Here is a 25079-nt window from a genome sequence, read left to right as displayed (position 1 = left end):
AATGGTGTACCATTCCGCGTTCACGGAATTGCCCGATTCCATCCACGCGTCCTGCGGTGTCCCTTTACTTCCTTTGCGAACGCAAACGAGAGGTCCGGCGCCGAAGACGACCGATTTTGACATCGTCGACGAGGCTATTCAGTATTTCCGACCGAACGTTTTGTTCCGGAAATACGCCATTCAATCCGACGCGGACAAGTTGTTGATTTATTTGACTCTCTACATCTCCCAATGCTTGAAGAGACTTCACCAAAACCAAAACCAAGCGTCGTCGTCGTCCTCCTCGCAACAAGGTACGAATAATAATAGTAAGAAAAATCTGATGACAGAAGGGGCGAAGCTTCTCTTCGCGTTAGCGCACGACCACTTTGACATCACGACTGGGTTAGGAGGGATTATTGATGGCCCGAAAACGTTTCAAGAAGGTGAAACGTTGAAGTCGTATCTCGCGCAGTGTCGCGAAGAAATCGGTTTGCGCCTGGTTGACCACTTATACGTCGACGAAGGCACGAAAATGAACAAGTTTTGGATGGCGTTCGCGAGGAAGAAGTTCATGAACAAAGAGTTACCAGAATATTGATGATTAGCATTTGAGGTAGTGTATCATAGATTTACGTAGATAGAGATTGTAAGCGGCTGTATTTTATTTTTGAAAACGATTTATTATTTTCACTATCATCTTTTCGTCGTCCTCGTTTACTTATCATATCATCAAGTCGAAGGATTGGAGTTATCGCTATCTTGCTGCATAGCTATATCCATCGCTAACGCCTCTTCTTCTCGAATCATGCGTATACTTTCTAGTCGTTGTTTTAAGCGGTTTTGTTTTTCTTCTAAAATTTCCTTTGGCATTTGCTCGGGAGGTTGCATGTTCATGCTCGAGGTGAGCGAGCCTCCGCCATCGGTAAAACCCGTCGAGTTCGTCTCGCTCGTCATAATTGAACTAATATCGTTATTATTATTGTTATCGTTGTTGTTATTATTATTGTGATGATGATGGTGATGATGATGGTGTTTTTGTCGAATCCACGGGTGTTGCAAAGCTTGCGTAGCAGTCATTCTATTCATCACGTCCACCGTGAGCAACTGTCGAACGCAATCCTTCGCACCTTCCGAGATGTATCTCCAAATTCGGTCGTCCATGCAATACACGCCTTCTTTGATATTTTTAAACAGCTGCTCTTCGTCGTCGTGATCGAACGGTGAATAGCCACTCAATAAAATAAACAAAATGACGCCGACGGACCACATGTCCACCGCCGGCGTATACGCCGTGTCCGATAAGTTCATGTCTAAAATTTCAGGCGCGACGTACAAAGGCGAACCACAAATTGTTCTCATCTCGCTTCCGACTTGCGGTAATCTAGATAATCCAAAATCAATCAATTTCACCGTCGCTTTGGGAGATCGATCGGACATCAAAATATTTTCTAACTTGATGTCTCGGTGAACGACTTTCTTCGAGTGTAGATACTCAACCGCTTTTAAAATCTGAACGATGATCCGTCTCGCGTCCGCCTCGGAATAACTACCTTCCTCGGTTATTCTCTCCAGCAATTCCCCTCCGTGAACTACTTCAGTCACCATGAAGACGTTCTTCTCCGTCACGTACGTGCACCGTAAGTTGATGATATTTTCGTGATAGAGCGTCGACAACACTTGAAACTCTCTCTCGTAACTCTTATCCGTCGGGGCGTACTTTTGCCGGTCCACGATCTTGATCGCGACTTCTACTCCGGTATCTTTCTCGATCGCACGCATGACGGTTGCGAAACCTGTTTATGTCGTCGTGAGAGGAGGAAAAAAAAATTGTTGTCGTCGTCAGTTTTTTTTGGTGAGAAAAGAAAGAGAGTTCGACCCAAAACCAAGCAATTGAAAAAGAGGAAGAAAAAAGGAAACGTTTCCTCCTTCCTGTACGGAATCCGTTTTTATTGATGTTGTTGTTGTTTGTTTACTCTCGCGAAGTCGTACCTCCGGTTCCAATCTTCTCCTTGAAATCGTATTTGGAGAGAATCTCGGAGACATCTTGAATGGGGACAATCGCCCGTGGGAAATTCCCTCCTTGTCCTCCTCCTCCTCCTCCAAACGCGTTGTTGTTGTTGTTCGTGTTGTTGTTAATGTTGTGTGTGTGCGCTTCTCCTCCTCGATTTTCTGTACTCATGATGTCGAATTCTCCCCGTTATTATGTATACATAAACCACCACCACGACCGCTGATGATGAATAATACGAGTCAGAGAAGAGGAGACGATCCTTCGCCGCAATTTTAAAGTCGTCGCCGTGCAAACAAACGAACAACGCGAAAGAAGCTTTTTAATAAATATATAACGTAAGTCTGTGAAGAAAAATTGATTGTTCCAAGAAAGAAAACACGTCGGTAGTCTCTCGTCTCAAAACCCAAAGCTGCTTCTTTCTCTGCTTGATATTTTTCGTCTCAAAAAATTTTTTACCAAAAGGGGCTGCTCACTTTTTTTTTGTCCTCCTCTTTTGGGTGAGCTGCTGCAAAAGCTGCTCTCGCTCTGCTGACGACTTGAGCACACGACGACGCAAAACAGAGAAGACAAAGGAGAGTTTAAGAAATGATCGCATTCATCCTCGGGTGGCTCTCTTTATTCGTCTTCCTCGGCGCCGGGTTAGGGATGAACATGTACATCTTAGTCTGCTTGACTGATTTACAAAACGACTTCATGAACCCTCACGATACGGCGAATCGAATTAACAAATTGGTGAAACCGGAAGTTTTGTTCCACTTAGTGGTGGTTATTATCACGTCTGCGATGAGACGATTTGGATTGTGCGCGATGCACTTACCCGTTCTGTTGTATTCTTTGAAGTTATATAGCAAGAAGGAGATTTACGTGGACGTGACGGAGATATTCAACGTGTTAGATCGAGAGAAGAAAATTCGAGGGTGGAAAGTTGTTTTCTTTTCCGTCGTTTTTATAATAACGACGTATCGATTAGTGGAAGAGGTAGTGCACACGATGATGACGGATTCGGGGAGGAAGATTGCGGCGCAAGTTTTGCGAGACGCCGCGAGTTCGAATTTATATCACCTTTAGATTTTAACCCAAAGAGAGAGCGAAAGCGCTTTTCTCGCGCGTCCTCTCTGTCGTCTTTGTCCGATAATACTAGTAGAGACCTTATTAGCGCAGAAAGATATAATACCAATAATAATAATTTTAGTAGCGAATAATAATAATATATATTTAAAACACTTGCTTGCATTCATTTCCTATGCGATGACTCTTTCTCTCTCTTTGACTAACCGGACTTTGAAGTTGGATCGCTTCGCGTTTTAATCAAACCGTAAATCGACGAAAACACTAAAAATCCGCCGACGAAAGGAGTAAACGCCGGGTAGAGCGTATCCGTGATGAACGAATCGACGCTGTCTGGCCAGATTTTAAACGCCGATAACGCGAGAACAACACCAAAAGCAAAGATAATTGCTATGTAAAACCCAAGAAATTTCAAGAAAGCTTCCTCGGACTCCTCAACGACGGTTCTTTCCGACTCGCCTTTCGCCGCCGCGATGGCCGGCGAGTCCACCGCAACCGTCGCGCGTCTCGTAGATTTCCCGTCGCGTCGCCTTCTCTTCTTCGATTTGGAACCAAATTCGAACGGGTCGTCGCTCGAAGCATCCACTGATGATGATGATGATGATGAGTCGTCCTCGTTCGCTTTCGTAATAGTCGCGTTTCTTCTTTGTTGTTGTTGTTGTTCTTTCACCGTTTTGTTGTTGCTTTCGTTTTTCTTCATCATCGTCGTCGTCGTCAAAGTCGTCTTCGTTTGTACACCACAACGAGCACTGCTCCTCGCGATGCTCCAAGAAGAACGACGCGAAGAAGGTGATGTAAACGTAGCCATCGCGTTTGTCGATCGTTGTTTTGTGGGCTTTCTGATGTTGTTGTTGTTCGCTTTAGGAGTTGTTTTACGAGTTCTCAACATCGACGACGTCGTAGGAGATACGCTCCTTGTTGCTGACATCATCATTTTTCTGCTTTCTCAAAAGCTTTTATTATGCGTCTTATTCCTTTTCCTTTTACTCCTCCTCTTCTTCAAAATCGCTTCGAGACGACGAGGATGCTTTCTCTTTTGCGAGTTTTTCTTTCTCTCTTCTTTCGATGGATGATGTGTGTATATATAGTATTATACCCACACTCACAGAGAACGCGATGAAGCGTTTGATATGAAGAAGAGAGTCTGTGGTGTTGTTGTTGTTGTTTTCCTTCCTTTTTCTTTGAAAACAGAGAAGGAAAGCAGCTTTTGTGTTGAAAGGAGTTCTCGTTTTGAGCAGAAGACCCAAAGAAGAAAAACTTCTTTTTCCTAAAAAGAGCTCTCGTTTTAAAAAAAAACTGACATTCTCATTTCCAATTCACGTCTCACCACAAACGCGCGCACGGACTGCATAAAAAGAAACTTTACGGAGAAAGAACTGTTCAAACGTTGACAGGAAAGATATAGGGACCGTTTGCGCCCGGTTTGAATCCAGATCTACCCGTTGAATACTACTTAAAATCCATCAGTCGGTTGGTGTGTATTTTTCTGTTTTTCTTTGAGAACCGTACTTTATCTCGTCCTGGTATTTCAACAACTTCAAAGACGCGCAGAGAGGAGCGCAATAATACGAATACGAATACTAAATAATGATGGGCGAAAACGAAGAAAAAGAGATCGAGAGAAGAGAGGAGACGGTGGAAAAGAACGAACAAAAGTCTCCCCCGTCCTCGCCGGCGCAACCTTCGAAGGAGGATGAGCCAAGAACGCCTTCACCTTCTCAGAACGACGATGCGGAAAACGAGGAGGAAAAAAAGAGCACGGAAGAGAAGCAAAAAGAGGAGGAGGAAAAAAAAGAGAAGAGAAAACAACAGTGCGAACAACTCTACCAATGGCTCTCGAGAATGGCCACGAAACCAGGGAGAATGCTCGTCAATAAAGACGCAATCATCGACGACCAGGTGAAAATGCAAGAGGAGGAACTGGAAAGGAGAAACCGGGCGATGTGTTTGCGGTTCAAGTTGGTCACCGCGGAAGGCGAAGCGCATCAACCGCGAAGAGGCGCGAGAGGGAAGGAGAAGGCGTTTCGAGCGGCTGGTTTGCACGATTTTACGTTAGTAGAGGAGTCGGAGAAGATGTTTTCGTCGCCGATGACGAGAGTGTGGCAACCGGTGAAACCGGCGATTATACGGGTTGGAGACGAGTATCAAGCGCAGGTGCCAGAATTCGACGAAGAGGTGAAAAAAGCCATCGTGGACGACTTGGAACATTTTACGGAGAAGGAGACGCAGATGCTTGGCGTCCGGTTTTGGCCACTGAATAATAACGACCAGAATAATAATAATAATACGAACACCAATACGAACTCGCCGACGAGGAAAAGCACGCGAAAGCGTTCGAAGAGTCGCGAACCCGCTGAGGAGGAAGAGGAAAAAGCGGCCAAGCGCTTGGCGCCGAGCGAAAATAATACTAACAACGGCGAGCAAGCAAAGAACATAGAAGTTGTAGGAGTAGCAGGAGCAGCAGCGGTAGTAACAACAGCGAAAGCTGAATTAGATAGTAACAACGCACCGGCGGTAGGAGCGGTAGTAGTAAAAACGGAAACTCAAGGAGAAGAAGTCAAAGACCCAGACTTGGTTGCGTATATCAACGCTCAAGGACAAGAAGAGATTATCCGAATCGTCCGCGTTCCTCTCGAAGATATCGCCGAAGCGCGCGCTAAATTCAAACGCGAAGTTGGAGATTCTTTACACGTTCAAACGTCGTTCGGTTTACACGACATGGGTGTCGTTGTTGCCAACGCATGGAGCGAAGAAGAGCGCGATATTTTCACCCAACATGTGACGAAAAATTGCGACAATTTGCGTCCAATGAAGCCTTTGTTACCGAACAAAACCATGTCCCAAATCGTTTCGTATTATTACAACGTCTGGCAAACTACGCGAGCGAATCCGAGACGGGTCGATATCTGGCATCCGCCAGAGGAGAAGCGTTCGCACAAGCGCGAACGCGAACGGGCTTTGGCGAAAGCCTTAGCGGCTGAAAAGCGTCTCCGCAAACAGCAACAAAAGAAAGAGCGAAAGTTAGCTGTAGCGCCTGAAATCATCCTGAAACAGAGATGTAAGAAAGAGGTGGCGCAAATGGTCGAATGGATACGCTCTTCTTGCGCGACAAACCCGAGACACGCGGCGTATAACGCCAATCGTGCCGAGACGGTGACGAAACTACGTCAGCACATGATGGAGCGCGTTCACAGTTTACGTTTGTACTCGCAAAACGATAAGGACATCTTCGACGACTACAAGCAGTACTTTTTCCAAAGAATGACCAGCGTGAAGTTATGAAACGCGGCGAGAAGGAAAACTACATCGTATGTTTTGGGTTGTTTGTAATAATGCAGTAACATAGTATTCATCATCAACCAGTAATAAAAAAGATCTCCTCCAGACTATACCCTAATTTTCGAGTTTTGGCATTTTTGGCACGTTTCTGGATCTCGTCTTATTAGAAAACGTCATTCTCTCTCTTTAACGTTCGTTCTTAAACAACTCGTAAAAGAGGAAATCACCCAAACTAACCGCAAAGCGGATTCGTCGTTTGCCACCGTCTTTTTCAGTTGTCAGTTCGTAACAAGTCTTGTTTTAAGAGACTTTATTTACTTCAGAAAGAGAAGACTTTGAAGAAAATTCATCTTCTTTCCTTCCTCTATTTGAATTCGTCGACGAGACGTTTGAAATGACGGCTTCGATTTTCGTCGGAGGTAAACCCATCGATGGGAAGTTGATTTTAAGCGACGATTGGCGCAAGGTATGTCGAAATTATTACGTTCTCTTTCTCTGTCTGTTCGAGTTCGATTCGTTCGAGTTGCCGTTTCGTCTGTCTGGAGTGATTCGTTCGCTCGTTGTCGGCTTCGGCTTTCCCTAATTTTTGCCCTTAGACGACGAAAACGTCCTCTCGCCTTCTTTCCCGCCGACTTTTTCTTTCATTAAATATAATACTAACATGATGTCACTCGTAATAAAACAGGCTGGAGAAAAACGCCGACGGCCCGAGGAAGACTATGAAGCGAACGACACCAACCAAGATCCGAAAACGCCCCGACATTATGCGGCCGCGGTGTATACCATCGTCAACGGAGAGAAAAAAAGAGTCAAATGAGATGAGATTAGTTTTATTCATCTCTCTCTTTCTTCGAAAACTATATAATAATAAAGAAACAAACAAAAAAATGATACGAGTAGAATACGTTTAGAAGAGAGGAGCGGAGACGTACACGAGCTAATACAACGTGCACACTCTCCCTCACTCTCTCGTTGTAACTATAATGATAATATAATAATATAACTAGAAATCTATAAACGTACAACAACGTCGGGGGTGTCATATTTTCGAAACCCATAAATCCAAAATTTTCTTCGTGCCGTACCACGGTCTCTCTTCGTTATTCGACCCAACTGGCGTATGAAAGACCCCGTCCAAAACTATATTTTCCACGCCTTCTAATTGCAGCTGCGCTGATTCTACCGGAGTAATTCCATCGCCACTCGCATCCGCTGCGCCGCAGACTTGTTTGTAGCCTTGCCCGACGATAAAATCAGAAAACCGTTCGCGAGAGAACTCTTTTACTCCCGTTTTATACGTTCCAGCTAAGCAAATCCATTCGATGCCTAAGGCTTTTGGCGATAAACAATTCGCTTCGACGTAGGTTAATATGCCTCTGGTTTGGTCGACCACACCGGGCACGTCTAAAGGTACCGCGTTTAGCGGACTTCCGAGAGAAATTATCTTCGATACAAGCTTTGCGTTCGCAAAGTCTTCTTTCGACTCCAAATATACTCGGGACAACCACCCACCGGCTGAATGGGCGAGCAAAACAACCTCCCCGTTATTCTCGCTCGCGTTTCTTGCCTCGTCGATGGCATCGTTGATTCTCTCTAAATACCAATCGACAGTCGGCCTAGGCTCCAAAGTTCCGAGCCAGTAGGATGGCTTGACAATGCCGGCCGCGTTTCTCAACCAATCCGGTCGCGCGACTTGAGCGATAGACGTGGCCACATAGCCTCGAGAGGATAACTCTTCCTTAAACTCTTCGTAATCTTCGGTGGCGTTCCCTAAACCAGGTAGTATGACCACGGCTGGCTTGTCGTTTGATGATGCCGACGTGAACAACGCGCTTGTTTTTCTTCTTCTTCTTCTTCGGGAAGATGACGACAACGACGATATCTTTCCAGTCGTCTTCAACGAAGAAGAAGAAGAAGAAGAAGAAGAAGAAGAGGTTTTCTGCGACGAAGCGATTCTCATCGTCGCGATGAGACTCTGGTGTGGCATTTTGGCGAATAAGTAATACGTGTTGTTCCGCGCGCGTGCGGTGATGTGTTTCTTATAGTGAGGAACGAGTAAGTAATCTTTTTCAGACGAAAAGTGCTGCTGCTCCATCAACTTAATAGCGTGTGCAAACATTTGTGACTTGGAATCATCAATCTGTGTAAACTAGTACTTCTTAAACTAAAATCCTATCATTATATCGACTATATTATTACTAACAGTGCGTATCTTTACAACCGAAGCTTTCTTGGTAACTCTTGAACTTAATCGAGGAAGTTGTCCACGCGCCTCCGTGGAGCTTGGCGTCGTGTTTACTCTCTCCCGTTTTCTCTTTCGCGTGTTTACCTAAACACTCGTTGAATTCCCAATACGCTTCTAAACCGGTTTCCATCCCAGATAAAGAAAGCAGCATGGATTCTCGAATGTCCAATTGGCTACGACTGACCCTCCATATTCGCACGTCGTCTAAAATACCGTCGTAAAAATCAATCGGTTCGCCTTTTTCCAACATCGCTCCGATTAAAACCGGTGTTTCCGGGTTTTGATCTTGCCCAGCTTCTTTTTGGGAAGACGCTAAGGTTCCGTTAATATAAATAGAGGACACGCCGTTCCCGTAGGAACACGCTATGTGCGTGAACGCGTGTAAAGGAATCGTGCCGGCTTTTTGTCCCCACGGCGCAACCTCTCGATGGAAAAACACCTCCATCTCGTCGCTTTCACCTATTCTTTGCAACTGCACGAAATATTGACCCCACTTCCCTCGATCGTACTTGGAGACTAAAACAGCTTTCTCCGACGCTCTTTTCGGCTTCACCCACAATTCAATCGTAAACGGCGCGGTGCCACCGAATTGCAAATCACCCGACTCTAAAATTTCTAAATAATCTCGTTTCTTTCTGTCCAAATGTAACGCGCAGCCTCTATTGGACAAACCGGTTCTCCCGCCTTCGCCGCCGTTATTGCCGCTCTTCCTCGACTGAATCGTTCTCGTGGCTTCTGATAGCGCCGCTTTCAACAGTTTTTTATCGTCGCCTCCGCCTTCGGAATTCGTGTGCGAAAACTTTCGTATAAACTCGCCGTACTCGTTCCTCGTCACGATACCGTCGTTGTTCAAGTCAAAGAAAGGAGATAAAGCTCTGGCCCGTCCTCGATTTAAGTTCAATCGTCGATCTTCTAAATACTCAAGAAACAAACCAACTGCGAATTGCTCTTTCGGCACTTCGTCTCGATTGAAATGTTTGTCCCACACGGAATAGGAGTCTCGCTTTTGCAACGCTTCTTTGCTCAACGTTTTCAAGTCTTCGTCTGAGAAAATGCCCAACGCGCGGAACAAGCGTCGTCGGGAATCTCTCGCGCCCAAGATGAAGTAATAGCCGAAGAAGAGAAACGCGTACGAGAGAAGTGTTTTCGGGTGCATGCCGCCGCGTCCTCCTCCTCCTCCGTGAGGAGAACGTTGATGATATTTCGGGGAGGAAGACTTGGAAGGAACAAAGGTTGGCAACATCTTTCTTTCTTCTTCAAAACACTCTCTGTCGTCTCTCTCTGTCGTTTGCTTTTCTCTTCTTCTTTGTCTTCTTTGTTCCTCCTCCTCTCTCTTTATGCGTTCTCGACGTGCATCGGTGCGACGACGCGCGTGCTCTCACAAACAAACTCGCGTTGAAGAGAGAGAAGTTTCTACTTTTATGAAGATGCGCAGTTTTGAACTGTGGAGAAGAGTGCAAACGAACAAAAAAATCTAAAAATCGTCTTCAGCTCCTTACTTACTTACCTCTTTAGCCTCTTTATAACTATGTATGTATCGTTGGTCTCGTTCATTACAATCACATTTATCTAAGCAGCCGTCACGACGGATTTACGACGAACAAAACTAAACATGTCGTCACCAACGCTCACGGCTAAACCGATACCGACTCCGAGACCGTTCGCGTCGCTTCGACCTTCGTAGTATAATCGCAACTTGTTCTCCGCCATGGGGACGACGTACGGTCGTCCAACTCCACCTTCGTCCCAGGCACCGTCTTCACCGAAAACGAGCGCAGGGGTTGAAGCGCGTTCCCATTTAATGCCGTCTTGCGATTTCGCGACGCAAATGGTGGATTTCCCCGGGTGTTTTGAACTCAACGCTTCGTAAAACATGACGTATTCGTTTCTTCCAATTCTGGCCACGCACGGCGATTTGACGCCTAAATCATCGATGGAACCTTCTGGCCCGGCGTCTAATATAAATCCGCTGGAATTCTTTTGCCATTGAAACCCGTCCTTGGAAGTGGCGACGCCAATTCTGGAAACGTCTGTCGTTTTGTCGATTGAGTGATAAAACAATCGCATATCTTTCGGTCCCGCTAATAAAAGCTTCGGGTCTCGGATGCACAGCTCGTCCCATTCGCCTTCACTTCCGACGTCTAACACTGCGTGCGTGTGGTGTTCACCCTCTATTCTCGCCCAGTTTCTCCCGTCTTGCGAGAGACACAAGCCCGGTCTCGTGCGCACGCCTTCGACGCCGTCGACTTCCTCTTTATCGCCGCCTTGGTAATACATCCAATAAATACCGCCACCGGCTCCACCGGAGACGTTGCCAGAAGAAATCATATGCACGTCTCCAACGGAAACGTGAGCGGTATCAAAAACCCACCAGTCTTCGTTGTTGGGATATAAAACTGCGCCTACGTCCACGGAGAGATTTTCGAAAGCCTCCGCGTCGCCGCCGGTTCTGTACGTTTCCGTCGGCGACCCGCCTCGTCTCCACACGATGCCGTCTTCGGAAACGGCGATACCAATCTCCCCGGATGTCAAAGATTTGTCGTGGTCAAACGTTGCCGCTGTTATTTTGTCTCCTACATTTTCCTCGCTATTATTCCCGCTCGTGCCTACTTCTCGTCTCCCCGTGTACCACATCACCCACCGTTCGGTGTCGTCATCGCTTTGGAAATATTTCACGATTGGAGACCCGATGGCGATGGAATCAAACGCGTTCAATTCTCCTTTACCGCGCTGTAAAATTAATCCATCTCCTTCACCCGTGGCCTCTGCCGACGTTGCCACCACCACTGTCGCTCTTCTTCGATTGTGTCTTCGATGATGATGATGATGACGATGATGATTGCTTTTCGTCGTTAAAGAGATATTCTTATTTTTGTTGTTACCACTGCTACATTCGTTCTTCTTCCAGCAAAAAGAAGAAGAAGAAGACGAAGAAGGGTTAGCCGTGGACTTCGTAAAAGTCGCGCACAGAGACGAAGAAGACGTCGAAGAGGATGCCATCATCTTAACTCAGTGAAGACAAAATGAAGATTAGTGAATAAAAAGGAGTTTGATGCATATCTCTTTTTCTCTCTCTCTGTGCACAAAAAATCTCTCCTTTTTTTGTCTGTCAGTGCGTCTCAAATTTTGCCGAAAAAGTTCCGAAAAAAACAAATACGAATTTTGTATCTGTATCTAAAACGCATTTTTTTCTCATATCCTCTTCACTTTCTCGCGCGCGCATTTGCGCGCATTTGCGCGCGCATATAATATCACTTTTTTTTTGCGTGCGCGCGCGCACGCGCGCGAGAAAGTCACACGCATTGCTATCATCGATAAATCTCTATCGATGATAGTGGGTGGAAGGGTGGGAGCTCTTTTCTTCATCGTTTGCTTTCTTTCTGTTTTAGAGATACAAATCGAGCGTTTTTGTATCTCTCTATCGCATGGCAGATGAATGAATGAAAAGAGCTGGGAAAGAACGGACAAAGGGGGTTCGAGTACGGAGAGTTTTGACTTGCGCGGGCGAGTTTCTCTCCTTTTTTGTGTTCTTTTCTTTGTCGTCGTGTTATTGCATATCTTCTCTCTTCTTCATCGAAGAAGAAGTCAACGACGACACATGGAGGAAAGAGCATTTTTTGGGAAAGAATTCCAGCCTTTCATTTTTTTGAAACGGGATTTGAGTACCGTTGGGGGAGTTTTGTATCGATTAAAATCGAGAGTTCTCTCCTTTTTTTTTTTGGATTGCAGAAACATGTGAGACAATACGACGTCTCTCGAGCATCCATTTGCGATGCTCAGCCTATCATGACACTCGGCTCTCATGAGATCGATCGAAGAAACTTTGATAGGTGAAGTACGTTGATTTTTGATTGAAATATAATAACGTTTAATTTGCGCGGCGCTGACTTGTAGCGATCGCGGTGACCGACCTTTGAAAAAAGGGGAGTTGTCCGAAGCATGCTCATGTAACGACTATTGAAATATTTTCGGCAGAAATGAATCTGGGAGCCCGTGGTGGTCTTCTATCCAGAGTAGTCTCGTGCAATGAGATGGAAACGGAGGAGATGGAGAGGACGTAAAGCTTGTGCGACGGTGTGTTTCTGTTCAAACACCACAGGAAATATTTAGGATGGGGAGTTATAGTTGAGTTGTAATACTAGTTGTCTGTCTGCACGTGTTTTTTTGCTCTCCTCTTCCCCTCATTTGTAGTACGCACACACTTTTGTACTCTCTCTCTCTCTCTCTCTCTCTTCTTTAAATAAAAAAGATGACCTCCATGTCCTCCATGGGGTCGCAGAGCAACAAAGATCGATCGAAGACGGCGTCATCTGCGACAGTCACGAGATTGTTTCAGAAATCTTTGAGAGACTTGATCACGGGTGCGTCGTTTTTATCTCGTGTCGTAAAATTGAATTCTCTTTTGCCCGCGTCTGCTGCGGCTCCCAAAATTAAATTGAATTGCGCAAAACGACGATCCTTCTTCTCCTTCTTATGTGTTTTGTCGAGACCCAATGGCATCATCACACTCGCTCAAACTTTCTACGATCGAGAACATCAAAGCGTTATTATTAATCCTTTTTTCTCTTCTATTCATCAAACAGGCATTCGAAGTCACAAAGACAATCAAAAGGATTTCATGAACAAGTCTTTGCAAGACATTCGCGCCGAAGTGGTCTCGTCGGACATTCGAACGAAATCAATCGCTATTGAAAAGGCGACGTATTTGCACTCTTTAGGATTTAACATGAACTGGGCGTCGTTTCACGTCGTCGAGTTAATGTCCACGGCGAACGTGAAATATAAAAGAGTCGGGTATTTAGCCGCCTGTCAATCTTTCGGGGACGATACCGATGTCGTGTTGTTAATTCCCAATTTGTTGAAGAAGGATCTGGCGAGTCCGAATCCGGCGGAGGCGGCGTTGGCGATTTCGTGCTTGGCGAATATTGTCACGCCAGAATTGTCGCAAACGTTAGTCGCAGATGTGTATTCGTTATTGAACAACCACAAACCGGATTTACGACGCCGAGCGTGCTTGTGTCTCTACAAGTGCTTCTTGCGATACCCGGAAGCTTTGAGACCGTCCTTCGCGAGACTGACAGAATGTTTAGAAGATGACGATCAAACTGTCGTCCAAGCCGCGGTGACGGTATTATCAGAACTTGCCATGCACAACCCGAAAACATACTTGCCGCTCGCACCGAAGTTTTACAAATTATTGACGACCTCGTCCTCGAACTGGATGACGATTAAATTGGTTAAAGTATTCGGCGCTTTGACGCCTTTGGAGCCGCGATTGGGAAAGAAACTCGTCGGTCCGTTGTCGGAAATTTTGGAAACCACGAGCGCTAAATCGCTCATGTACGAATGCATTCGAACGGTTGTCCAAGGCATGACTTCTCAAGAGAAGATTGTTCGACAAGCGGTGGATAAATTGAAAGACATGCTCGAAGATACCGATCCGAATATTAAGTTTCTCGCGTTGCACGCGTTGACCTTCTTGCTCGATTCGCACCCGAGAATTGTCGCCGAACATAAGGGGAACATCTTTGGCTGTCTCGACCACGAAGATTCGAACATTCAATACTGCGCGTTGAAAATCGTCCGAGGTTTGGTGACGAAGAAGACGTTGATGGATACCACCGCTCATTTGATGGGCGCCATGGGAAGAGCCGATAAGAAATTCCGAGATGAATTGGTATGGTCTGTGATTCACATTTGCATGAGCGATAGGTACGCTTTAGTCACTGACTTTGTTTGGTATTTATCCGTGTTGGCTGATTTGATTCGCGTCCCGTCCTCTTCGCACGGGAAACTTGTCGGCGATCAAATCATCGACGTGTGCTTGCGCGTGGAAGTCATTCGAGAATCCGCCGTCGGTATCTTGTCTCCGATTTTGATCGACCCGACTCTTTTAGAAATGTCGAGCGTTAATAAAACGGTTCCGGATGCGCTCAAAGCCATTGCATGGGTCGTTGGTGAGTACGCGCATTATCTCACGGACCACGCCGAGCTCGTGCATGCGTTGACGCAACAACAAGTCACGCAGTTACCGGGTCCTGTCCAAAGCGTGTACATTCACAGCGCGCTTAAAATCTACTCGAGTGCAGTCAGCGAGCATTTGCAAGCTACGCGAGGTTCGGATGCGTCTATTTTGGTTCCAGAAACCGAAGATCTCGCGGATATTCGAGATATTATCGGTGGCAAACGTTTGATGCCTTTTATGGTTTCCTTAAATCTCGAAGTGCGAGAACGAAGTTGCCAATTGAAAACTATTCTCGATGCGGTTCAAGACGCCGAAGACGAAGAAGCCGGATCTGGTATGGCCCTCGTCGAAGAAATCGCAAATGTCTTCGCGGAGGAAATTCAGCCAGTTTCGACGAAAGCCCAGCGCAAACTCGGGGCGCCGGAGGATCTCAACGTCAACGCGCCGTTGTCAACGGAGTGGGATCACTTGCTCGAATCGAGTGACTCGGAATCCGACGACGAATACTCGGGTAGAAAAGGCAAGAAAGGTAAGAAGAAGTCGAAAGGACCAAAGAATGTTACCGATTTGTTTACGGTTAAAAAATCGAAAGAACAAATTGCCAAGGAAGAAAAGGAGGCGCGCAAAATGTTGGCCAACCATAAGAAGAAAATGGGCAACTATTATTTGGCTCCAGAAGAAGAAGCCGGCTCGGGTGGTCGCAAATCCAAAAAGGACGGTAAGGCTGCCGCTGCGCTCACCGCGACTGACTCTGCGGCCATGCAAGCGATGCAAGCGCACTTGGCAGCGCATAGCTTGGGCGGCCCGATTTCTAGACCGTCCATCAAGGGCGAAGACGATAGCTCAGACGAAGACGAGGACTTTGAGGAAGGAGCGGCTTTGAAAATTGGAGGATACCAACCAACAAATGCCGCCTCGAAGTTGCATTCGAACTTAGTCGCTTACGATCCACTCAAACCGAGCGAAGGCCGCGGCGAAGGCGAAATGCCGACAATTGAAGCGTACCCGAGATTTGATCCGTACGAGAGAGACGACGCGTTCAATCCGTTTTCAGTTGGCGATGGTAAAAAGAAAAAGAAGAAGAAGAAGAGCTCGAAGAAAGATAAAGATAGCGCAGCGGCGTTACCAAGTGGTGGCGAGAAGAAAGAAAAGAAAGAAAAGAAGGAGAAGAAGGAAAAGACGAAAGAAAAGGATGGAGACGGCGAAAAGAAGAAAAAGAAGTCTTCCAAACCCGATGACGACGGCGAAAAGAAAAAGAAGAAAAAGAAGAGTAAGGACTAGAACCATGATGACCATGACTTTTAAACTGAACGTAACGTGTGTAACATTAGCTTTTGTTGTTTTTGAATAAATAAACGATGAAGAATTTTGTATAGCTTCACACTAATCAATAGAAATTCTCCTTCTTGTTCTTCTTTGCCATTTCAAGGACTCGAACGAAGAGTACTTTGGATTCATCGGCTGATTTACCTTTATATTTTAACCACCACTCCCACTGTTCTTTCCCGCCGTAATCAACAGAGCCATTCGATGTCCACATCGGGCACTCAGTATCGTTGTCGCCCTTCTCGACTTGCGCAACAGCGCCATCCAATTTGTACCAATCTGGCGGACGAATCGCCTGACCTCCAGGACGTTTGATGTATTTCCAGCTTAATTTCTGAAAGGAACCTTTATTCTCTTCGTAAATCGGTATAGCTTCTTCGATGTCTTCCTTGCTGATTGGTTTTTTCAAGAACGCATCTCCGTTTGATCCTCCGAGATCATCGTCTTCGTCAGAACCGCAAGAGAAGGAATAGAACTCCACCTCTTTCTCTCCGGGTGGATATAACTTCATCGATCCGAACTTCTTCTTAAATTGCGATAATCCGTTTGCGCCGTACTGTTTGAAGAAACCGACGACGTCTGCTCTTTGCTGCACGGTTCCATTCGATGGTGCGTTCTCTTTGACGAAATTATACTCCAAAGCCAATTGTTGACATTCGAGCAAAGTCAACTCTCGAGCGCGAGCTTTATCTTCGCTCTCATCCAAAGTTATGATGGTTGGAGAAGAATTGTCAGCGTGAGAGAATTGCACCATTTGATGAGGGTGGTGTTTGTGTTCGTGTTCCTGTGCTCGCGCGCGCGCTCGTGTGTGTGCGTGTGAGTGTGAAGAGTTTGTTTGTTTTTATCTTTTTTTTTTCGCAAAAGCAAAAAAAAGCGTTACGTCCTAAATCAAGTCTTTCGACTCAGCGTTCTTTGCTTCGTGGCAACTTTAACAACTTTCTCGTCCACTTTCAAACCTTTACGCTTACGAACCATATCCATCAAATCTCTGGCGACGTTATCTGTTAACTCTTCTCCATCCTCGCCGAGCTTTTGGTACGGATCGATATCCAACTCTTTCCAGTGCGAAAACACGAGCTGAGCGCTGGAAGCACCCGAAGTGAGTTTCCGAAGCTCGTCGGCGAAACCAAACGAAGTTGCCACAGGTAAGTACGCGTGAATAATGAATACACCAGTGCCTTCGCGTATGGATTCTGAAAGTATATCAGATCGTCGTCTTCCTAAAACGGCGTAGGTTCCATTCAATGCTTCCGAGGTGGTTGTTATGACCGCTAAATACATAGCCTCGATCAACCTTGGGTTTGATTTCATCACGGCTTGTCGAATCACGTCGCGGGTAAACGTAATCACTTGTCCAGAATTCAGCTGCTCATCATCGTCGTTATTATTTACTTCGTCGTTATCCTCAATAGGCGCATCTAAGAACTCAACAGTCACTTTAAGGTTATCGAGAGGCTCGTCGCATATCGGTCCTCTTTCGCATGCGAGTTGGAATCCCAGCCGAATGGATTCTTCAAAGTCGTCCAAGAAAGTGTCACCACTATTACCACTAATACTACTACTAATACTACTAAGTTCTATATTCAAAGCGTTGTTGTTCTTTTTCTTTTTCTTCTCGTCCTCGGCTGTCGTCGCTTCTTTTTCGTCTACTTTCTCTTCCTCTTTTTCTTTGTCGCCAACAACAAGAAGTCTCTCCACCGACGCTCGCAACACTTTTTTACTACCTATTTTATAGTCCGCAAAACCAGCGGTCGTAATGCCTTCTTTGAAGTTTACCAAAGGTTTAGACACTCGAATAGGGACTCTGGCAAACCTTTCTCTCAAATCATTGATGCACCGTTCCAAGTGCACTTCACCGGCTGCGCTCAAAACGTGCTCTCCAGAATCCATAACTTCCATCTCGACGAACGCATCTGCTCGGTTTAACAAACGCAAACCTTCTAAAAGCAACGGCATGTCTTGCACATTTTCTGGTTCTACGGCAACCTTAACAATAGCGCTCGCCTGAAACATCATGGACCCGAATAATGGACACTCTAAAGATGAAGAAAGAGTCGAGGATTTCAAGACCACTTTGTCTAAACCTCCAATGGCGAGGAGATTTCCACTCGGCACTTCATCTACAGGGAACATCCCTTGACCCATCATCAAATATAACTCTGAAATTATAATCTCCGTAGGTTCGTCACCACCCAAGACGAATATTTTATCACCTTTTTTCATGATACCAGCGAAAACGCGTCCGAAACCGACAAACTTGCTGTCGCCGTGCGTCTCGGAACCTTCTCGTACACCTCCGTGAATCGAGCTCAAAGGAACAGCTACCATTTTCGAAATGAATACAACTGTGGTCGCATCACTGCTCTTGTTACACTTCAAAATATCGTCGTATGCGGCTATTTTACTATCTGACGGGTAGAGGAGCCGTTCTATTCGAAACGGCATTGCTTCAACCGGGTTAGGGAGCGAGTGGACGACCATTTCGAGTATCGCGGAACTCAAAGGCAGCCAGCTTCGCATGATTGCTAATAATGTCATTCGTTTATTGGATTGCGTCAACTCTTTTTCAGATATGCTTGTCAATTTGAGCGATTTCGCGAGCGTTGGTAAATCTTTATCGCCTGAGTAATACTCGTCCGCGGCGTCGTACAGTTTCCAAATCGGGTCGAGAATGCACTGCACGAACAACGGTTTCAATTTTCCGTTCGGGTTGAGTTTCTTCCCGACTATTCGTTTCGATTTTGGATGATAGAACCAATCGCCCCACAACCCTTTTTTCAAAGCTTTCTCCGAACATCCCAACTTTTCCGCGTATAATCTCGCAAACTGCTCCGGTCGAAATGCCCAACCGTCCATGGCTGAGGCAAACGCCACGTTACCTCGTTCCACGGAGAATACGTCTTCGGCATCCGTCATGTCCAGATGATCATCTAAATATTCCGCTAAATCTTCCACATCTTCGTTATTATCACTGTTGATGTTATTATTCCTTTTATCTTCCGCACTGAGAAACGTATCCGCTTGATTGATAAACTTTTCGGACTCGAACGCGCTCATGAGAGAATTCACCTCGTGCAAAAGCATTCGCAATCTTTCGTACGTCTCGAACGGGGAATACTTCAACTCCTCGATGAGCCGATCCATCTTGTTGAAAATTAAGCACGGTTTCAACTTTTCTTCCCACGCTTGTCGTAAAACCGCGTGAGTTTGGACGCAGACCCCTTCGCACACGTCCACGAGAACGAGCGCACCGTCCGAAAGTCTCGCCGCCGTGCTCACTTCGGAACAAAAGTCTACGTGACCGGGAGAATCAATGACGTTTATTAAAGTAGATTGCGAAGGAGAAGATGATGATGTTGATTGCGAGGTGTATTGTAACGCAATCGAAGCGGATTTCATGGTGATTCCTCGTCTTTGTTCTTCTTCGAGAAAGTCCATCATTCGTAAACTTCCCGCTTGTTTCTGGTTGATGAAGCCATTGTGCGAAATCAGACAATCCGTCAGCGTGGTCTTGCCGTGATCCACGTGCGCTAAAACGCATATGTTTCGGACGTGTTCCGTGGATTTCTGCTTATCTGCGAGGATATCCACGGCTCTCTGCATACTTCTTTCCTTCTTATCTCTCTCGTGTTTCTTTCTTGCCTTCTTCCAAAAGGAGGAAGAGAAGAGAAGATTTTTGCTTTTGCAATTGGTATTGTTCCCTCAACGAACTTTTCTTTTTTATATCTTCTTTTTTTGTCTTTAAAAATTTATTTAAAATACGATTCCTATATCCTGGCTTGTTATTATACTCATTTAATTATATGAACACACTTAAATATAATTATCGTACATGAATCTAATTTTGGTATGGGAAAACCGAGATAAAACATTGCATTACAAAAATATTTCAGGAGAATAAAAAAAATTATTTTAATAACCTGCGCATTTTCCCCATTTATACTCATTTTGTCACATACAATTATACATTCATGCGCGAAAATAGTCATTCTATTTATATTTGATAAATAAATTGGGACAAATAATCTGAAAAGTCAGAAAAGAATTGAGTTGTTTTATTTTTTCAAATAAAATAATAAAATAATAAAATTTAAAGGTTGAAATTACTGATATAATTGTACTAATCCGTCGGAATAGAGCAATCTTAATTAATTTGCCAACTGTATCGTTCAGGATTCTCAGAAATACTTCATTTATACTTTCCAGCGACAAAGTACCTACTTAAAATTTTCTTCGTTCTGTCTTCTTCACAAAGAATGGGCTGTGTTCCTTCCAAGTCGACGCTTCTGAAGAGAACAGATGAAAAGGAAAATCTAAAGCAGGAACCCGCGGATGTCTTCAGTGCCAAGTCGACGGCGAGAAGAAGAAGTAGAAGTGAGAGAGGAGCAACGACGACGACGACGACGACGACGACAACAACAACAACTTCCATTTGTTCATCGACTAACGACTTTCTCCTAGCGTATCCGAACAAGGTAACTCGGAAGGTATCCCTGATAAAAGAATCCAAAGATGTGAAAACAATCAATGAAAAATACAGAAAAGTAAAGCGATTAGGCGAAGGTTCGTTCGGGAAAGTCATGCATTATCGTTACAGGGGTAACGGTGATGAGAAGGAAACGGATTGCGCCATCAAAATTTACAACAAGAAACGATTGCAAAGAATACGCTCATCCAACAACGAACGCACCGCTCTGGACGACGCGTTTAACGAAGCGCAAATATTAGTTCAACTCGACCACGAAAACGTGACCAAACTCATCGAGTTTCTCTGGGACGAAGAGAGTCCGAAACTGTACTTTGTGTTGGAATATTGCGCTCTCGGTCCGATACTAGACGAGGAACGAGAAACGTTTGAGAAGGTCGACTGGAAGACGTGCCTTCGGTACGCTCGAGATGTGTTTTCCGGAGTTGCATACATACACGAGGTCTTATGCATAGCTCATTTAGATATCAAACCGCAAAACATGTTTGTACATGCGAGCGGAACCGTAAAACTTGGCGACTTTGGCACCGCGGTTATCCTCTCGAAAGATACCCGGACGGTACTAAAAACGCCGGGTACGCCCGCATTCACGGCTCCTGAATGTTGCGAAGGTAAACCGTACGATGGCTTTAAGGCGGATAGTTGGAGCGTAGGCATGTCTTTTCACGCGATGAGAACGGGAGGTTATCATTACAAGACAGGGAATTCGTACGATACGTATCAGAGAATATTACGCGAGGAGGAGGAGGACGAGGCGAAGAATCCGTTGTCCTTCTCCAATACGGAGGGCGGTCCAGGATACGACGCGCAGTTCGCGACGGTCTTGTCTTCTCTGTTAGTCAGAGATCCAAAAAGGAGACGTGGGATGGCAGAGGCAAAAGAAGAGATTGATCGCTTTTGAATGTAGAGAATATAGATAGAGAGGGTGTGTAGTTTACTTAGTTCGCAGTTGTTTGTGCAGACGATCAAATTTTTTTCACCTCTCCTCCTCCTCGTTTTCTTTTCCTCCAAAAACGAAAACATAAGCAGAGCAGGTGGGAATTACGCAAGAGGTCTTCTCTCGAAAAGAAAATTATTATATATTCTTCACACAAGAAACTCATTCGTATCAGTAAGAGAAGAGAAGGAAATCAACCAGAGAGAGTGAAAGAGGAAGAGGGTGAAAGCGCTCTCAGTTGGTGCGAGATCTCTTAAGATATAAATCAACGCGCGTAAGAATATACGAAGAAAAGAGGAAGAGACAAGAGGGTAGAATTGGAGGCGGAGGTGAAATTTGAATTTCGAAAAACCTGACCTCTTCTTCAAGAGAAAGAGAAGGTTTTGATACGGACGATCAAACGCTTTCAAAGCAGAAGCAGAAACAGATAAAGAGAAATGATTCCACCCGTGGAGGGTGGTTTGCCGTTGAATAACGCCAACATTCAAACCGATCGTAAGACGTGCAACTGCAGAAACTCTCGGTGTCTGAAATTATACTGCGAGTGTTTCGCCTCTGGGCAGTACTGTTTGCAAAACTGCAACTGCGTAGAATGTAAAAATAACGTGGAAAACTCGGTGCAAAGACAAGAAGCCGTAGAGGCGACTTTAGAGAGGAACCCAAACGCGTTCAGACCGAAAGTATTGCCGACTCTCAATGGCGGAGAAGGCGACGAGAAGCACAATAAAGGGTGTCACTGTAAAAAATCTGGCTGCTTGAAGAAGTATTGCGAGTGTTTTCAAGCGTCTATTTTCTGTTCGGACATGTGCAGATGCTTGGACTGTAAGAACTTTGAAGGGTCGGACGCGCACAAAGCGATCGCGAGTCAGCAAGAATTCATGCCAGCCGGGTCGGATGCGAGTTTACTAGTCGCGCCCGGGTTGCAGATGGACGTCAATAAAACAAACGGAGGCGCGATGAAACAAGAGGCGTACGTGCCGCAGAAATCTCCGATGGGTTTCGCCGCGAAAGGAGGCGCGAGCCCTCACTTTTTAAAGACGAAGAAACCGATTTTGCACGGTTTGATAAAGCCAAACGCGGTGGATCAGTTAGGGGAAGCTTTGCTCAGCGCGGCAGAAGTCGCGAGAAAGCGAGCACACGACCAGGTGGCGTACGACGCTTTGAAGAGGAGAACGCCGCAGCCACCGCCGCTCTCGACGAATGGTGGGAAGATTACCGCGAAAAAGTCACCAACAAAGTCACCGTCGAAATCGAATAACAATAAAATAGCCAAAATAGCGGAAGAAGAATCGACAGCAAAGCTCGTGTACGCGGAACAGGAGAAAACGGTGCTGAAAAAATTATTGACCGAAGTGACTCAGTTAGCAGACGCCGCAGAGAAGCGGATTCAAAGTAGGAAATAATAGCGCATAACATAATTAATAAGAATCGTAGCAATACTCGCTGTATAGTATAACAAAGTTAAAAGTTGAATCTGCAAATGTCATCGCGTTCGCTACTCGCTCGGCTCGACGCTTCGCGCAACGTTTTGTAGTAATACGAGTGCGGTTGCTCTCTCTCAGAGTATTCCACGATGAGTTCTTCCATTATCTTACCTAAAATGATTCGATCCTCGGCGTTACTGTTCGTGCTATTCCTTTCCGCAATGGACTCGAACTCGTGACATTCCAGTCGAGCCAATCGTTCCACGTCTCTCTGTAAAATCTGAATCTGAATACTATTTTTGTTGCTCGTCTTCTTTGTTGTTGTCGTCGCAAAATTACTTGTACTATTCTTGTGCCTGCTGCTATTGTTGTTGTTGTTGTTGATGTTGTTCGTGATGTTGCCTAACGCGCCTCTGTTTTGTTGCGCTCTGTTGCTCTTGTTGATGAAATTCTCTCCTCCTCCTCTATCTAAGAGCGAGGAGAAGATGTTGTTGTTGTTGTTCTCGTTCATCGTTGTTCTGTGATGAACGTTCATGATTTCTTATTCTTCTTCTGATGTTATTCTTCAGACGAGGAAGACGGAGGAGAAAAAAAGACGAAACCCGTCGTAAAGCGCTCTTTATCCGCGGATGTGCGCGTGTTTCTCTCTCTCTCTCTCTCTCTCTCTGGAGAAGGACTTATCGCGACGATGAGAAGAAAAAAGTAAGAACGAGGGGTCTTAAAATCGAGATTTGTGTTTGTGATGAGTCACTCTTTCCTCCTTTTTTCGTATTTTTGAACTTTTTTTACACCACAGCTGGGGGCAGTTATTCTAAAAAGAGTCTCATCGTAACCACCCCACCACTACTACCACCACCACTGCCACGACGAAGATGATGATGACGATGACTAACAACAACAGGATGATCTCTTCCTCCTCGTCCTCTTTTTCCTCCTTTTCGATGATGGAAAAATGTCCTCCTCCTCCTCATCGTCGCTCTCATCATCATCATCAAAAGTCATCATCATCATCTTCAACATCATCATCATCATCTTTTTTTTCCAGAAGAAGAGAGGGGAAGAAGAAGCTTTTTTCTTTGATGATTGGGAGGACGAAGAATGTCCCCAACAGCGTGATCATCATCGCTCGGGCGGCAAGAGCAGCAGCAGCAGCAACAACAACTGCGGGTGGTGACGAAAATGGTGCGGAAGTTTCTAAAACGGGAGGAGAGATATCTTCTTCAGAGGTAATAAAGGTGTATCCGTTAGCGGAACCACGAATTCCCCTAAAAACAGCAGAAGGAGAACAAATAAATAGTATGAAAGAGTTGACGGCGAAAGCAATCATCGGGGAAGTTTTGAGAATATCTTCGAGAGATTTTTTACCGACCGTGACGCTCGTCTTCGTCGCTGGTTTTTTCGCGCAAGCGTTGAATCTCGGAGGGACGTTCCTCTTAGCTTTGATACAGGTGCACGAGGTGGAAGTTATCGCGGCGACGTTCGTCGTCGCCACGCAGGCGTGGAAGTTTCTGTGTCAGTTTCTCGTTCGTATTGCAACGTTTAAAAACGCGTACGTTGGTGATAAGGAAGAAGATGGAACGATAGAAGAAGAAGATGATAACAGCGACGACAATACATACGCGAAAGTTAAACCAAAGTACGCGTACGGCGTTTTGAAGCAAGGTTTGGAGCTGTACAAATCGATTCTCATAATAGACTTGCGCCGAACGCTTTCGATCGCGTGGAACGGTATGATTACCATTCCTATTCCGTATTTGGGGTTAATGAGGTGTTTAGACTTGGCTCTTTGCGTTCCCGTTCGAATATTTGAAGGTAAACAAGGCGGAGAGAATTTGAAACGGAGCACCGAACTCATGCTCGGTCGGAAAATTTTGCTTCTCAAGACGTTCTTTTACTTATCTGCAATTGCATCGAGCGTCGTCGGATTAATAATTGGATTATTCGCCCTTCTCGTGCCAAGCTTAGCAACTGTCTTGCTTCCTCCGGTTGGTGCTGATCCCGCATCGCTTGGAGGTGCCGCGCAGGGTTTGGTCACTGGAACCGCGTTCGAGCGCGTCTGGGACGTTGGAACTGTCACCGAGCGGTCGGCAACTATTCTTTTACTTATGATTGCCGTCGTGTTGAGTTTCTTCTTTACTCTTGGATTTCGACAATTAATATACGTGTTCCATCGCGAGGTAGCAAATCGCTGGATCCCACCTCCACCTCCGCCACCTCGAAAGTTGCCGGAGTGGGCGAAGAAACTGAAGAAGAAAGTGCAGTTTTGGAAAAAGGACGATGTGAAGAAAAGCACGTGATAGAAACATACCGCACACTGTAGCGTAATTGTAGTAATATTATTAGATTATTTAGAAAT

General features: G+C 45.5%; 15 protein-coding genes across 15 annotated transcripts; 7 read left to right on the top strand and 8 right to left on the bottom strand.

Moving 5' to 3' along the window:
• Window position 1: 1 nt before the first annotated feature.
• On the top strand, window positions 2-580 carry Bathy08g01090 (actin-related protein 2/3 complex subunit 3; the record flags this gene model as incomplete). Its single annotated transcript, XM_007511412.1, has 1 exon — window positions 2-580. One exon carries the CDS (start codon window positions 2-4, stop codon window positions 578-580), a length of 579 nt encoding a protein of 192 aa, XP_007511474.1.
• Window positions 581-711: 131 nt separating this feature from the next.
• Window positions 712-2161, bottom strand: Bathy08g01080 (unnamed protein product; the record flags this gene model as incomplete). The annotated part of the gene is made up of 2 exons (XM_007511326.1): window positions 712-1775; window positions 1972-2161. 2 exons carry the CDS (start codon window positions 2159-2161, stop codon window positions 712-714), a joined length of 1254 nt encoding a protein of 417 aa, XP_007511388.1.
• Window positions 2162-2578: 417 nt separating this feature from the next.
• Window positions 2579-3061, top strand: Bathy08g01070 (predicted protein; the record flags this gene model as incomplete). The annotated part of the gene is made up of 1 exon (XM_007511604.1): window positions 2579-3061. One exon carries the CDS (start codon window positions 2579-2581, stop codon window positions 3059-3061), a length of 483 nt encoding a protein of 160 aa, XP_007511666.1.
• Window positions 3062-3263: 202 nt separating this feature from the next.
• Window positions 3264-3995, bottom strand: Bathy08g01060 (predicted protein; the record flags this gene model as incomplete). Its single annotated transcript, XM_007511409.1, has 1 exon — window positions 3264-3995. The coding sequence occupies one exon, from the start codon at window positions 3993-3995 to the stop codon at window positions 3264-3266; it is 732 nt and encodes a 243-aa protein (XP_007511471.1).
• Window positions 3996-4903: 908 nt separating this feature from the next.
• Bathy08g01050 (unnamed protein product) lies at window positions 4904-6343 on the top strand (the record flags this gene model as incomplete). Its single annotated transcript, XM_007511515.1, has 1 exon — window positions 4904-6343. One exon carries the CDS (start codon window positions 4904-4906, stop codon window positions 6341-6343), a length of 1440 nt encoding a protein of 479 aa, XP_007511577.1.
• A 1036-nt stretch (window positions 6344-7379) lies between these two features.
• Window positions 7380-8435, bottom strand: Bathy08g01040 (predicted protein; the record flags this gene model as incomplete). The annotated part of the gene is made up of 1 exon (XM_007511504.1): window positions 7380-8435. One exon carries the CDS (start codon window positions 8433-8435, stop codon window positions 7380-7382), a length of 1056 nt encoding a protein of 351 aa, XP_007511566.1.
• A 103-nt stretch (window positions 8436-8538) lies between these two features.
• On the bottom strand, window positions 8539-9741 carry Bathy08g01030 (VCBS; the record flags this gene model as incomplete). The annotated part of the gene is made up of 1 exon (XM_007511642.1): window positions 8539-9741. One exon carries the CDS (start codon window positions 9739-9741, stop codon window positions 8539-8541), a length of 1203 nt encoding a protein of 400 aa, XP_007511704.1.
• A 413-nt stretch (window positions 9742-10154) lies between these two features.
• Bathy08g01020 (predicted protein) lies at window positions 10155-11588 on the bottom strand (the record flags this gene model as incomplete). The annotated part of the gene is made up of 1 exon (XM_007511422.1): window positions 10155-11588. The coding sequence occupies one exon, from the start codon at window positions 11586-11588 to the stop codon at window positions 10155-10157; it is 1434 nt and encodes a 477-aa protein (XP_007511484.1).
• Window positions 11589-12834: 1246 nt separating this feature from the next.
• Bathy08g01010 (predicted protein) lies at window positions 12835-15831 on the top strand (the record flags this gene model as incomplete). Its single annotated transcript, XM_007511342.1, has 1 exon — window positions 12835-15831. The coding sequence occupies one exon, from the start codon at window positions 12835-12837 to the stop codon at window positions 15829-15831; it is 2997 nt and encodes a 998-aa protein (XP_007511404.1).
• Window positions 15832-15937: 106 nt separating this feature from the next.
• Bathy08g01000 (predicted protein) lies at window positions 15938-16630 on the bottom strand (the record flags this gene model as incomplete). Its single annotated transcript, XM_007511529.1, has 1 exon — window positions 15938-16630. The coding sequence occupies one exon, from the start codon at window positions 16628-16630 to the stop codon at window positions 15938-15940; it is 693 nt and encodes a 230-aa protein (XP_007511591.1).
• A 134-nt stretch (window positions 16631-16764) lies between these two features.
• Bathy08g00990 (predicted protein) lies at window positions 16765-19479 on the bottom strand (the record flags this gene model as incomplete). Its single annotated transcript, XM_007511610.1, has 1 exon — window positions 16765-19479. One exon carries the CDS (start codon window positions 19477-19479, stop codon window positions 16765-16767), a length of 2715 nt encoding a protein of 904 aa, XP_007511672.1.
• A 653-nt stretch (window positions 19480-20132) lies between these two features.
• Bathy08g00980 (predicted protein) lies at window positions 20133-21263 on the top strand (the record flags this gene model as incomplete). Its single annotated transcript, XM_007511751.1, has 1 exon — window positions 20133-21263. One exon carries the CDS (start codon window positions 20133-20135, stop codon window positions 21261-21263), a length of 1131 nt encoding a protein of 376 aa, XP_007511813.1.
• Window positions 21264-21736: 473 nt separating this feature from the next.
• Window positions 21737-22702, top strand: Bathy08g00970 (unnamed protein product; the record flags this gene model as incomplete). The annotated part of the gene is made up of 1 exon (XM_007511519.1): window positions 21737-22702. The coding sequence occupies one exon, from the start codon at window positions 21737-21739 to the stop codon at window positions 22700-22702; it is 966 nt and encodes a 321-aa protein (XP_007511581.1).
• Window positions 22703-22760: 58 nt separating this feature from the next.
• On the bottom strand, window positions 22761-23234 carry Bathy08g00960 (unknown protein; the record flags this gene model as incomplete). Its single annotated transcript, XM_007511375.1, has 1 exon — window positions 22761-23234. The coding sequence occupies one exon, from the start codon at window positions 23232-23234 to the stop codon at window positions 22761-22763; it is 474 nt and encodes a 157-aa protein (XP_007511437.1).
• A 373-nt stretch (window positions 23235-23607) lies between these two features.
• On the top strand, window positions 23608-25020 carry Bathy08g00950 (predicted protein; the record flags this gene model as incomplete). Its single annotated transcript, XM_007511365.1, has 1 exon — window positions 23608-25020. One exon carries the CDS (start codon window positions 23608-23610, stop codon window positions 25018-25020), a length of 1413 nt encoding a protein of 470 aa, XP_007511427.1.
• Between the last annotated feature and the right edge of the window lie 59 nt (window positions 25021-25079).

This window comes from Bathycoccus prasinos (genome assembly GCF_002220235.1).
Source record: "Bathycoccus prasinos genomic : Chromosome_8".
Lineage (NCBI taxonomy): Eukaryota > Viridiplantae > Chlorophyta > Mamiellophyceae > Mamiellales > Bathycoccaceae > Bathycoccus > Bathycoccus prasinos.
The sequence above is the reverse complement of the archived record's forward strand: the minus strand, read 5'-3'. Positions and strand labels throughout refer to the sequence as shown.